Raw genomic sequence first — 12,931 nt, 5'->3', positions numbered from 1 at the left:
AGCGTGCGCCAGGAATGCAAAGAGAGCCGTCACCGGGAATCTCGTCGGAGATTTTTCATTGAGAGTAAAAAGCAAGCCATGACAAGGGGGAATGTTCTCCGAAGTCAGAACGCGGGAGCTCGCCCGGTGATAAATTGAGCTGTCGTTGCGGCTTGATTATCATATCCACTGCACGCCGTCCCCCAATTGCTCCCCAAACTCGGGGAGTTTGCAGACATGGAGCATATATTGGGTTGGCACATGGAGGTCAACAGGTGTGACTGCTTGCGGTCACCTTTGGAAACCTCCGTTAATTCGGGCACTAGCGTTGTCCTAACCCAACTGGTGGGTCTTCAATAGAATCATGGAACGGCATAGGTTGGAAGGGACCTCAAAGACCTTCATCCAACCCTTCATCACCGAGCGGTCCACGCCTGCCTCGTCCTGACCTTCCACAAATCTCTGTAACTCACAGTGATGGAGACAGCTCGTAACAATTAAAAGCCAGATTGATAAGCTGTGTGTAGATAATGAAAACTGTCACAACGTTTAATGAGCTCGGTTCGGGAGAACTGCCGCACAAGCCATAGGACTGGCTTGCAGGAGAACCAAAATTCATGGGAGAAGTTGGCTGCGGTGGCTATTAATAAGCTGTGAAGGATGGGCTGCTGTTTGGGAAGCTCAAATATCAATGAGAAGCTCTACAGCCGAGCAGCGCTAGCGGTGTGAATGGGTTTTATACAGAGAGATATATCAAAAAGAAAAGGAATCCTCACAGTGGCATTGCATATCTCATTGGCTGCAGATGCTTAAACTGCCGGTGAAGATCTAGAAAATCTTAGAGGGTTGAAACCATCCCTTTAGGAGGAAGCAGGGTAAAGAAATCTTCCATTCCCTGTAAAGCAGGAAGCATACAAAGCCCGGGCTGTGGTTTAGGAGGGCTGCGGGGGGAGATCATCGTTCGCGTTCGCTCACCCTGTTCTGATGGCTCTATTTGTTCTGTTGTAACATTCACTGGGCCGGACGCCAAAAAGCCATCAGCTAATATCCAGCACCTCGTTATGACAGTGATACAATTGCGAGTTCAGCTCTACGTGCTGTTATGAGACGGTGCTTGTCTGCCTGATAAAGGCAGCTCTGATGACACGCTCTACGTGCAAACTTCTTTCAGGACTTATTGACGCCATAAGTCACCGAAGGGGCCTCCACATTCGCACCCATATTTTCCAGTTATGAGCTTTCATCCTGAGCAGATGGAGAGGAGAGCAGGATGGGGCCATCAGCGCTGTGCTTCCAGCAACCCCTGGGACAATCACAGACCATTGAGGTTGGAGAAGACCACTACAGACCACCACGTCCAGCCATCAGCCCATCACCACCATGCCCACCGAAGCTCTCCTGGCTGCAGGGGCTCACTGGTTCCTCCTGATTAATGCATCACACACCTGAACCTTGGCTCCTTCTCTGCTAAGCCAACCAATCAGCGGGGACGAGCAAAATTTCAGAATGTTCTGGGGACAAAATCAAACCACATCTGTATGTAGCACCATGCACCGGGTAGCTGGGGAGCCTCTGAATAAGAATGGGAAATTTAGAAATATGTTCAAACTTGTCGATGGGGAAAAAAAAAGGCACTAAGAGCCTTACAGCCTCAGCAGGGCCCTAACCCCACATCACCTCCCCATGGGCTCAGGATCCCCCGTTTCTGCTCAACCATGGCAATGAGTCCCTGCTTGAATCTCCACTGCAAGAAAAAGGGCCTTGCTGCAGGAAATCTCTGCAGTAATGGACTCCAGCCCTGTTTTACTTTGCTGAACTATCTTTGCCTTACCCTGGCCCTTTCCTCCTGCCCCTCACGGCTCTCCCATCTGCTGCTCTGCTACTGGGAACAAATACAGAACAACACTGGCACCAAGTGGGAATCCATAGGAACACAGCAGCTGAACCTGCACGTTGCAGGTTGTTGGGAAGGAGCCTTTAGAGACCTGGAAGTGCTCTCCTTCAGGTCTTTATGACCTCAGTATTTAAGTGCATCATTTTTCTCCTACAATCAGCATTCCTCCAGAGCTATTTCCCTCATCAGTGCTGGAATCTCAGCTACAGGGCTTTCCCCTCTCTTTTTTTGCTTCCAGACAGCATGACAAAGACCACATCTGTTTCCATTCCCCAGATAAATACCCAGAGCTGGGATCCACTTCCTAAAGGTCTTTAGAACCCACCCTGTAGCAATGAGCTTCACATGTGGAGACCCATTTCACAGGTGAAGCCCATATAAAGTTTGCAGGCCCTTCTTCTTTGAGCTATTTCCTGGGAAGGGAGGGAGGGGGTCTGTCCTTCTGTAGCACCATCATGTAGCCTGCCTTACTCTGTGGAATCATTTGGTTCAACCCCACTGAAGTAGGTACCCTTTTTGTGGCTTTTAACTAGGTGCATTGAAACAGCAAAATTCTCCAGTTCAGAAGAGCTTCTTCCATTCAAGCTCCTGTGAAGTTCTACCAGTAGAGTTCTACCAGTAGAGTTCTGCTCTACTCATGAGCTCTCCTACAGCAGCATAGTGTAATGCTGGTGTAACAGATAATGTGAGCTGAAGTGAGGTAAGACCTTGGGGTGGAAAGAAGGTGAGAAGGGAGAGGGATCCAGCCTCTGTGCTCTCCATGAGCCTTATAAGCAGTTAGCCTAGTTTTGTTTGGCTAATTAATAGAGAAGTGAAATCCTAACAGATTAAAGCTAACAACTGTGACATGCTGTTAGAATTAAGTGTAAAATCAATGATTGTCTTCTTATAATTACAACTTGTTTCATTTTTAATGGTTTTAATGCATCCTGGTGTCCTGACATGAATCTTGTGCCTTTCCTGATTAGAAGCCCTTCTGTTACAGCCTGTAACCTTGCAGACTGTAACTCAGATCCACCTCCCACAGCAGTGCCTCCCTGCCAGGTGTGTGAGTGGAGAGCCAAAGGAACAGGGCAGGAACCAAAGCTGCTACAGGCAGGGATGGAACACAGATGGGATGAGCAGACTGCAAAAAGGTGAGGGGAAACTAGAGCTAATCACCTTTACAAACACGCAGCTTGATAAAACTGATGACCATTAAGAGATAAAATAGTTAATATGCATGAGGGAGGTGTGATGAGGATAGGCTGTGGCTATGAATCATACTCACTTCCAGAAACATTGGCTTCAACCAAACTTTCCTCTTTGCTTCAGGAGTTGGTGACACTTGAATCACACCAGTGTCCCCGTTGGGTGGTGGTGGTACTGACTTGTTGGGGCTATAATGAAGAAGGGGACAGACTCTTTAGCAGTGCGTGTGCGATAGGTCAAGGGGAAATGGTTTCAAGCTAAAAGAGGGAGATTTAGACTGGATAGATGGAAAAAGTTGATTACAATAAGGGCGGTGAGGCACTGGCGCAGGTTCCCCAGGGAGTTGGTGGTGGTGCCCCATCCCTGGAGGCACCCAAGGTCGGGCTGGACGGGGCTCTGAGCACCTGGTGGAGCTGTGGGTGTCCCTGTTGGTTGCAGAGGGGTTGGACCCTTTGAGGGTCCCTTGCAACTCAAAAGATCCTGTGATTCAACAGTGGCATCACGTTGGGTGACGATGGTGTCCTGTTGGGTGGTGGCAATGCCCCGTTGGGTAACATCCCATTGGGTGTCCCCCTTTATTTCCCAAGGGATGATCTGGATGTGCTGATGGAGATGCCCATGAGGTCAGGCACTATTTCAATGCTCTTTGCTTGCTCTGTGTGCCCAAAACCACATCTCTCACCCTCCCCAACCTCTGGCATAAGTGTGGAGGAGCAGAGCCGGAACAGCCGCCTATTTCTGGTTACTTTTAACAACTTTCTCTTTCCCTTTCCTATACGGCCCATTAATATTCCTCCGGAAAGAATACGAGCACGAGGCCAGAAGCATGAATTAAAACAAAAAGTGGGGTTGCGGTGGTGGGAGCACGGTTCCCCCCCGAGTCCGCGCGGCTCTTTGTGCCACGACCCCGCTGCCCCCTCCCCGCCCCCCGCTTCTCTTTGTGCTTTTCCTGCAACCGCCGCCTCCATCCCCATGGAAACTCCGGGGCCACCCCCCCCTCCCCGGGCGGAAAGGGCAGGACAAGAGGGGACAAAGGGAGATGGGACGGAGCGAGGGAGGAGAGGGAGAGCGGGGCCGGATCCCAAAGAAAGGGAGGAAAGAGATGGGGGGAGAAATGGGGCGAAAGTTGGAGGGGGAAGGGGAGAGGATGGGGAAAGGGTTTGGGGAGCGCTGGGGCTTCATGCGTGCCCCGAGGTGGAGAAAAAAAAAAAGTGTATTTTTTAACTTTTATTTTCCTGAAACGTGGGAGGAAGTCCCGAAGTGGTGCAAGGAAAAGGAGACGACGGAGCTGAGAGCGAGTAAGTGATGGGGAGACCCTCTGGGAAGAGCTGGAGCCCTGAGGGAGGCACCACCAGGATGGGTTGGGGGCAGCGGGGACACTTGGGGGGGCAGGCTGAGCCCACACAACCAAGTGGGCTGGGAAACTGAGGCACAGCCCTCCCTGCTCCACGTGGGGCTGAGCACGAGGTGGGGAGGGGGGGGGAAAGTATGATAAAACGTGCTCGGACTGATCGGTATTCCTTGGAAGAGAGATCCCAGCTCCCTTCACCCGCCTTAAAAAAAATGTGCCCTGAATTTATGAATCGTAAATGGCTCCGTCTTCCTGGAGGCATCAATCTCCACCGTTGGTAGAGGCTTTTTTGAATCTCGCAGCGCCGGTGGCATGCGGAGATTGCTGATGTAGCTCTTCTGCAAGGAGCAAAGGCAGAGGGACTTTGTGCTCTCTGGGTGCTTCAAAGCAAAGTGGCGTTGCAGTGGGTTGTGAAGCACGGGGTGCCCAGGAACACAGTCTTGCTCATGAGGATTGCATGGGAAATCCGTGGATGTGCCTGGAACTGTACAACTGTACAGATAGGCAATGGTGGGACACATCTAAATCTGTGCTCTGGTGGACTTTGTTAGCGTGGGCAGTCGTGCAGGCTGAGGAACACGTGCGGGGAGGATGCTGTGAGCCCCAAACACGCGCTCGAGCAGCGCCTTGTTGACGTTGTTGTCACTCAGGGCATAACATTAAACTTTGGAAAGCCCTTGTGTGGGAGAGAAGGGATGAGTTTTATCCTTGCTGCTTGTGTTCCCAGCCCTGAGGTCTGGAAGGTCGCAGCTCCTCAGCTCATGGTCTGCAGTACCACCAAGCCGTGGAGGAAAGCGTATTTTTTGCCCAGCTTGGTCCCCATCTCCAATACCTGCTGAGCTCTGTGCTGTCCCACCCAGTGCCGTGGTGAGAGCTGAAATGAGGTTTGTTTTATTTTTTTCCCTCAGATATGCCAAGGTGGTAGGGATGGTGCCAACTGGACCCGCGTTGTCCTCAAGGAGCTGTCCCTGGTTCCCAAGTTGTGCTGCTGGGGGTGGTGACGTGCCGTGGGACACCCCAGTAACGCTTCCAGCATCCTGCCACTGCTCTGCTCCTTGGACAGTAGGCTCGAGGGGGGGTTGGAGAGCACTGCTTTGAAATCAGTGCTCCACAGGCAACGGGGATTGGATTTGGGGGTGTCTACTGGGGGTCTTTCCTATCACCACCTTCTTGACTTTTGGTTCTGTCTCATAATGAGATGTTAATTACAAAGGGGAGCCAAATGCAGGTGTTGCTGATGAGCGTCTTTTAGATGAGTCTGGACGGTGCTGCATGCAAAGCCACAAAGACATTGCAGTTTTGAGGATGTGTGTGTGGTGGTCGAACCAAGTGCAAGGGGCTGTGGTTGGGGTGTTTAAGCATAGCGACTGGTGAGAGAGGGGAGGAGAAAAAGCATTAAGAAAAAGTAAATAAGAAGCAAGTTGGAAGGATTTGGAGACATTTAGAGCTGTCTATAAGGTGGTCAGTTATTTTGGTTCCCCTGCATCGTTGTGCATAGCGTGCGTTCTTCACATCTACAGGAAACCAGTGCTGGGCGACAACTGGGGCTGAGCTGGGGGATGACTTGCACCTTGCTTGGCTGCTTCTGCAGCTCTTTCATCCCCATAACGTTTTTATGTGCTGGGGACATGTTGTGAACACTTGACAACATTATAACTCGTGTTAGACAACCTAATCTCTTTGTCTAAATGGAGATGTTGCTTTGGTCTCAACACCACCCCGCTGACTGAATAATCTCATTGTCATCTTCTCCCACAAAAGGCTCTGTTGGCGTTGGCGGCATCAAAAATGGTTTACCTGCATGTGTGCTGGCTGCTCCAGTCTCTTCTTTTCAAGTTTGTTGCATTTGGGGGTAACAGGGGGAGAGTCAGCAGCTTGGGGAAGGCTGGAAGGGTCAAAGATTCCTCCCTAATCCCATCCACCCTCCAACCCGGGGTGGTATCACCTCCCAAAGTTGGTTGGTGCCCTTTCTTCCCATGGGAAGCACGCAGTGCAGTCGTGGGCTGTGTGAAATTTGTTTCCTCTCTTCTGTTCTACCTCAGCGCTTTGTTTCTTCGCGGAAGATTTATTAGATGGCATTCTTTAAGCTCAGCCCTTATCCACCCTGCTGGTAGGCGTTTTCTTAATGTTTTCTCAAGGTGTGGGTTGAGAAAGTTGGTTCACAGAGTGATTTATCTCAAGGACTGTTGATTTACCAGGCATCTCTTGCAGCAGAAAGGGTTTTCTCTGATGGAAGTTCAAGCCCTGCCTTTCTCCCCACTCTTTGCAGCCTTCTTCCAAGGACAAGCAGAGCAAAGAGGGAGGAAAAACTCTGGTTCCAATTTCCCACCTGTCCTACCAATGCTCTGCAGCGTTGCCCGTCAGAGCACAAACCCTCAGCACCCATTAAAAATCCATTTGCCCATTGAAAAACATGTGTCAAGACAACTGAAAACCCTCCTAAAAATCACTGAGGGTGGAACCCAACGCTTTGGTTTGACCTGGGACGCGTTGAGGCCATGGGTGCTGTGTCTCTGCTCGTGCACCGCGTCACCTCACAGCCCAATTTCTCCCTGTCTAAGAGCCCGTTTGGGAGTAAACGTTGCTCCAGAAATTGCAGGGTTTAGAAACGCGGGATGTGGGTCGTCATGGCGAGGAGGAAGCAGATGCTGAGCTTCATCTGTTGTTTAGTAGCTCGGAGGATGCAAAAGGGTTTCCTGTCGTTTTGACACCTAAATTTCTTCCGACAGAAGATGCCCTTAGAGAAGAATTGAACCCTTGGTTGACAGCTTGCTTAAAATAAAACGCAATGGCTGCATTGTCTTTTATTTCCCTGGTTAAACCACAGGTTTCTTTGTTCTTCATCGCGACAAACAGAGCTTTCTTCCTTATTGCCACTGTTTAGCGTCGTAAGCTAAATCCTCTTTCATCTTCCACGATGAGGATGCTGCCATGGTGCTCTGAGAGACGCAGCGATTCACTCTGCTCCAGGATTTAGCTCTGCCCTCGGTTGAGCCAGAGATGCTGCGGAGAGGTTGCCAGGGATGCAGGCACAATCCTACCTCCAGGTTTTTGCTGCATCCCCGCTGCTGAGCGAGATATGGATCATACCCAGGATTATCGCCCATCCGAGTGGAGGGAAGGGATGCCGAGAGAGATGTCGGGTTGCAAGGGAGATGGATCTGGGCGCCGGGTTTTCGAGCCGTCTCGGTGCCGTGCGGTGGGAGTGGGGTGTTGAGACCCCCCCAGTGATGCGGGGGTGCGGGATTTTTCAGTTCTGGTGCCGATGCTGTGCTCATGGTGAGGTCTCTGTGGCGCAATGGACGAGCGCGCTGGACTTCTAATCCAGAGGTTCCGGGTTCGAGTCCCGGCAGAGATGATCTCCAGGCAGGTGTCTCTTTTATTTTATGCGTATTCCTCCATAAATCCCAATCCGAAGCCTTTATCACACCCCAGAAGGCTCGACGTGGGAGGTGATGACTTTTCCCGGCATTGTCTCCACTGCTGATGCTCGTAATGGTTGCGTGCTCCCCATCCCAGGTGTGTTTCTTGCATCGCATTCCCCTTCCCTCGTTCCTTTTGGTAGCTCCTGGATGCTTCGATGTTTTAACCCTATTTGTTCCCCCAGTACTGCTTGTGGGACCTGTCTGATGCTTTAAGAAAACTGCCGTGTTTCCAGGAGAAAGCCAGTGGTCGAGCAGTGGTTTAGTGTTGATATTTCCTTGGGGCAGTGGTTTAGAGCCTTGTGTTGGTATTTCCTTTGATAAGTACGGCTCGTCTTTCAAATACACGGGCAAAGATAAGACAACAGTAGATCTCTACTCTGAATTCTTACCTTATAGAAATCCTCAGCAAATGTTCTTGTTCTTCATGTTTTCGTGTCGAAGATGCGTGTTTGTTGGCAGCCATCTCCATATCCCCATGGAGGTTCGTCTTCGTAAGTAGTAAACATCGATGAAAGAAAAAGAGCCCTGCCCCACAGTAGAGCTGCTTCCCACTCTGTGACCTTTGAAGACTTTTCTCCACTTAAGAAGTGGGTTTCTTTCCATTGCTGTCAGCACAGAATTATTTTTTTTTATGGGAAGACTGAAAGAAAGCGCAAGGAAATCATATGCGTGACCTCAGAATCGAGGTCCTACCACTATAAGGGGCTGACTTGTAGATGGAGCCCAAAACAGTGGGGAAGGAGGGCAGCAAAAGCCTTATGTGAGGAGGTTCCATCGCGATCCCTTTCCTCTGGATGGAGGGGAAAAAAAAAAGGCAACAAGTGCCAAGAGCAACCCATGAGAGATTGAGTCTCCCTAGAACAGAGGAGACATCTTAGGGGGGGTTGTAGGAGGCAGAGGCTGTGGGTTTGGGGGACATCTGCTATAAAGTGAAATGGGGGGGGGGAAGGTGCCCTTGGGCATGGTCATTAGGGTAGCACAAAGGTTTCCGGTTAGTCTTCGTGAAATATTACTGAACCAAACCCCATTTCCTTCCTTTGTTCTCAGAAGAGCACCTCCAGGCAGGGGCCATCACCTCAGTGCAGGGACATCTAGAGCTACACGTGTGGTTCGGGATGGCGATGAGCGGAGCCCTGCTCCTCCTGGGTGAGTGCAGCCATGGGTGCGAGGAGCGAGCAGGGGGCCCCAAAAAGCCCCACTGAGTTTCTGGGAGATGGAAGGAGGGCCAAGGAGATTCCATCTCCAGCATAGGGGCTGTGGACACTTGCTCCTTGCACTGCTTTGGGATACGTTTGGAGAGGAATTAGCTCTGTTTGGGGAAGGAGAGATGTTCATTTATCCTGTGTGGTTGAGGGGATTGGGATGGAGCAGTGGTCACCCCATCGCACTACGGACACAGGGCTTCCTCTGTGGGGTGGTCCCAGGCATTGCTGGGCAGGAAGGAAACTGGGGTCCAGCCAGGCTGGTGGGCATGAGCACGGTGAGGGTGGGGATGCTGTGCCGTGGGGTGGTTTGGGGTGCTAGGAGGTGTCTGGGGACCTGGCAGACCTCACCAAGCTCCCCCCTGCCCCAAGGATGGTTCACATCCAAGGGCAGGGAACTGCAGAAGACCTGGGGGTGCTGCCCAGGGCTGCTCATCCCATCTTTTCCTCCTCCTTGCAGCTCAAACCTTTGGCCTTGCTGGTGAGTCTCTGTGCTTGCAGCTTGATGATGTGTGAGGAAGTGTGCTGGGCCATCCCCTCCAGCATCTTCCTTCTTCTTCCCCCATCCCAATGCTTTGGGCTGCACACTGCCACGTGCTCATCCCTGCCCTGCCCCGATGTCCCCTCCTGCCCAGTTGCAGAGATGGCCTTGCTGACCATGGACCCCCCCTGGAGCATGATATTCCAAGGGGAAAGTGTCACCCTGCGGTGCCAGGGACCCCGTGTGCACGGGCAGCAGCCCACAGCCTGGTACCACAACGGCAAGCTCCTGGAGCACACGGACACCAACACGTACAGGATCCAGAATGCCAAGAATAAACAGAACGGCAGATACGAGTGCCAGTGCCCCGGCTCCACATCCAGCAACCCTGTTACCCTGAGCGTCTCCTATGGTGAGTGCTGAGAACTGCTCTGTGCTGCTCTGGACCTGCCCTGGGACAGCCACAGCCTGTGCATAAAGAAAGCAGTGGTGCTGGCTTTGGGGTGCTGTGGGCTGAGCTTTTGGGGGGGGGCTTCTTCCACATCTCTGCGAAATGCATCCCTCTTTGCTGGAGTGGGTTGGGTTGGAATAGACCTTAAAGGCCACCTTGTTCCAACAACTGCTGTGGGCAGGGATGCTTTCAACTAGGTCGGGTTGCCCAAAGGCCCACCCAGCCTGGCCCTGAACACCCTTAAGGATGGAGCATCCACAGCTTCTCCTGGGCAGCCCAGGATATGGTTGGCTTTCAGGGCTGCCATCACTCTGCTGGCTCATGCCAAATTTTTCATCCATCACTGCTACCCTGGAGCCTTTTCCTGCAGGGCAGCATTCATCCCCTGGTCTGTGCTGAGGTTTGGGATGACCCCCAAGCCAAGTGCAGGACCTTCAGCATTGGCCCTCGGGCTCTCTTGCAGACCTGCTGATCCTCCAGGTCCCATCGCACGCGGTGTTTGAGGGGGAGCCGCTGCACATGCAGTGCCGGGGATGGAAGGCAGGGAGCTTGGCTGCGGTGCGGTATTACAGGGATGGAGCTGACATTACCAGACTCTATGCCTCAGCCAAGCAGCTCTCCATCCCCCAGGCCAAGACCCAACACAGCGGTAGATATCACTGCAGTGCAGACATGTACTCCTACTCTTCATTAAAGAAAAGGGAATCTCAGCGTTTATATGTTTCTGTCAAAGGTAAGACATTCCCATGAGTCTTTGGGCTTTCCGTCTTCCCCAGGTGGGAGCTGCAGGACAAAGGGTGAGGGTTCAGCTCAGCACCCTGCAGCCCATTGCTCATTTCCCCCACAATGGGACTGGGGAGAGAACTGGGGGGGGTGGGGGGGGAGGAAGGTGAAAGTTGTGGGTTGAGGTCGGTTGGGTCAGCTGTCCTGGTTCTGCTTCTTGTGCACGCTCGGCTCCTTGCTGGCAGAGCGGAAGGCTCCTCCAAGGGAGATGTGCCCTGACAGCTTCTGGGGAACGTGTGTACACCTTCAAATCAAAATAAAGAAGAAAAACCCAATCTTCTTTTCAGAGCTCTTCACCTCCCCAGTGCTGAGCATAGCCAGCTCAGCAGAGCCCCTTGAAGGAAGCCCCCTCAACCTGAGCTGCATCACACACCTCAGCCCCTACAGACCCCACACTGTCCTCTGGTACCTCTTCTATGGAAACAGCACGGTCCTTCAAGGTCCCATGACCTCCTCCGAGTATCAGGTGCCAATAGTGGGGCTGGCAGACTCGGGATCCTACTCCTGTGAGGTGCGGACAGAGAGCTCCAGCATCCAGAAGTGGAGTCCCCAGGTCCCCATCACCATCAGGCGTGAGTGTTTGGGGTGCTGGGGGGGGTCTGCCACCTGTGTGACCCAGAGATGCACAGGGTGGTTCCATCCATGCCCACCTCTCTACCACCACTTCCTTCCTGACATCCATCGTGTCCCCATTCATTCACTGTTTGGGAAAAATGGATGTTTCACTGGGAATGTCTGCTCTGGAAACCAGGCTGTTTCCTCCCCCCGCATCTCGCAGGAGTCCCCATCTCGGGGGTGTCCCTGGAGGTTTGGCCCCAAGAGGGACGGGTGGTGGAGGGACAGCGCCTGGTATTGCACTGCTCCGTGGCCACGGGCACCGGCTCCATCTCCTTCTCCTGGCACCGAGAGGGCTCTGAAGAAGTCCTGGGATGGGACAGCCGCTATGAGATCCCATCAACCCAACAGAGTGACAGCGGGCAGTATTACTGCATGGCCTCCAACGGGGACAGCCTGGCCCAGAGCTTGCGGGTGCGGGTCACTGTAGTGGGTGAGTGGTATGGCATGGTCTGGGCTCAGATGGGCATTGGCACTGCAGGGCTGGCATTGAGGGGACATTGGGGCTGTCCTGGTGCTGCTGGGGTAGGGGGAGACCCACAGGATCCCCAAAGGGCACCGCAAAATGGGATGGCTACAGAAACAGGGGTTTTGCAGGGCCTCCTGTAGTAGGGTGGGCATCAGAGCTGCCAGAAGGGCATTTATTTGTTGAACACGTGAAGGCCCGTGGCTGTGCACCAGCTCCTGTTGTTGGCTAAGCTGGCATTAACAGCTGGAGAAAGCTTCAACTCGAGCTGCTCCGTGTAGGTTGGCACCACCTCCACGTGGCCGTGCAATGGCCAGGAGCTGGATGCAGGTTTGGGAATGGTGGTTCATCCATACCCTACATTTTTTTGCTCAGATCTTAGACCTCTTCCTGTATCCTTGCAGTGCTGTGGCCCAGGCCTGCATCAGCCTGGCAATGTCCTGGTGGCAGCCGCTGGGAAAAAGGCAGAATCTGAGCTGCTGTGTGCAGGAGCTGGGCAGCATGCGGTGCTCTGAAGTCCCCCCACTTTCACGTCGTGCTTCCCCTCAGCGTGTGCTTGTTTCCCAGGTGTCTCTTCACTCCTCTGCATCCATATCAGAGCACCGCTGCTGCTGGCAGCACTGGGGACCCTGCTGCTGGGGCTGGTTGCTGCCCATGTCCTCACCGCAGGGAGCAAAAAGCCAAAAGGAATGAAACGGCGACTGGCACTGCCCGTGGAACCATCTGCACACGCATCAGCTGCACTGCAGGAGAGGATGTTTAGGAGGCACCTTAAACCCACTGCTTCCTCTGCAAGGGCACCCAGGAAGTGAGCAGAACATGTGACCCCACATCCTTCCCCCAACCTGCCCTGCCCATGTTGGGACAGACAGACGTTGCTGTGGGTTTACCACATGTGTTGTCCAATAAAGCGCTGCTGAGCATGGAGGTTATCAGGCCCCACTGCACCCGCAGCACCCCTAAAGACCATGAGGGCAAACCCCTCCTCCATACCCCATAGTGGGAAACTGTCCCACCTAGAGAAGAACAAACAGGACATCATGTGCAACCCATAGTGTAAATTAACCCTTCAGAAAGGCTGAGCTTGAGGGCA

At 52.8% G+C, this 12,931-nt stretch overlaps 1 protein-coding gene and 1 non-coding gene across 32 annotated transcripts; both read left to right on the top strand.

Annotated features, from left to right (window-relative positions):
* Positions 2,273-12,931, top strand: LOC110387842 (Fc receptor-like protein 4). Of its 31 annotated transcripts, none has more exons than XM_021376481.1 (13): positions 2,284-2,376; positions 2,459-2,573; positions 2,918-3,009; positions 4,315-4,362; positions 5,324-5,477; positions 8,282-8,321; positions 8,888-8,986; positions 9,503-9,523; positions 9,678-9,935; positions 10,438-10,707; positions 11,045-11,329; positions 11,536-11,805; positions 12,406-12,931. In XM_021376481.1, exons 3-13 carry the CDS (start codon positions 2,975-2,977, stop codon positions 12,648-12,650), a joined length of 1,725 nt encoding a protein of 574 aa, XP_021232156.1. In that variant the 5' UTR covers positions 2,284-2,376; positions 2,459-2,573; positions 2,918-2,974; the 3' UTR covers positions 12,651-12,931. The 31 variants fall into 31 exon arrangements, with proteins under 31 accessions (XP_021232153.1, XP_021232156.1, XP_021232154.1 ...); XM_021376479.1 differs by having other exon boundaries at positions 2,904-3,009; XM_021376477.1 differs by having other exon boundaries at positions 2,901-3,009.
* Positions 7,700-7,773, top strand: TRNAR-UCU. The gene has a single exon. It is a non-coding gene; the product is annotated as a tRNA-Arg (tRNA).

This window comes from Numida meleagris, chromosome 24 (assembly GCF_002078875.1).
Source record: "Numida meleagris isolate 19003 breed g44 Domestic line chromosome 24, NumMel1.0, whole genome shotgun sequence".
Classification (NCBI taxonomy): Eukaryota; Metazoa; Chordata; class Aves; order Galliformes; family Numididae; genus Numida; species Numida meleagris.
This window is presented reverse-complemented; position numbering and strand designations above follow the sequence as displayed.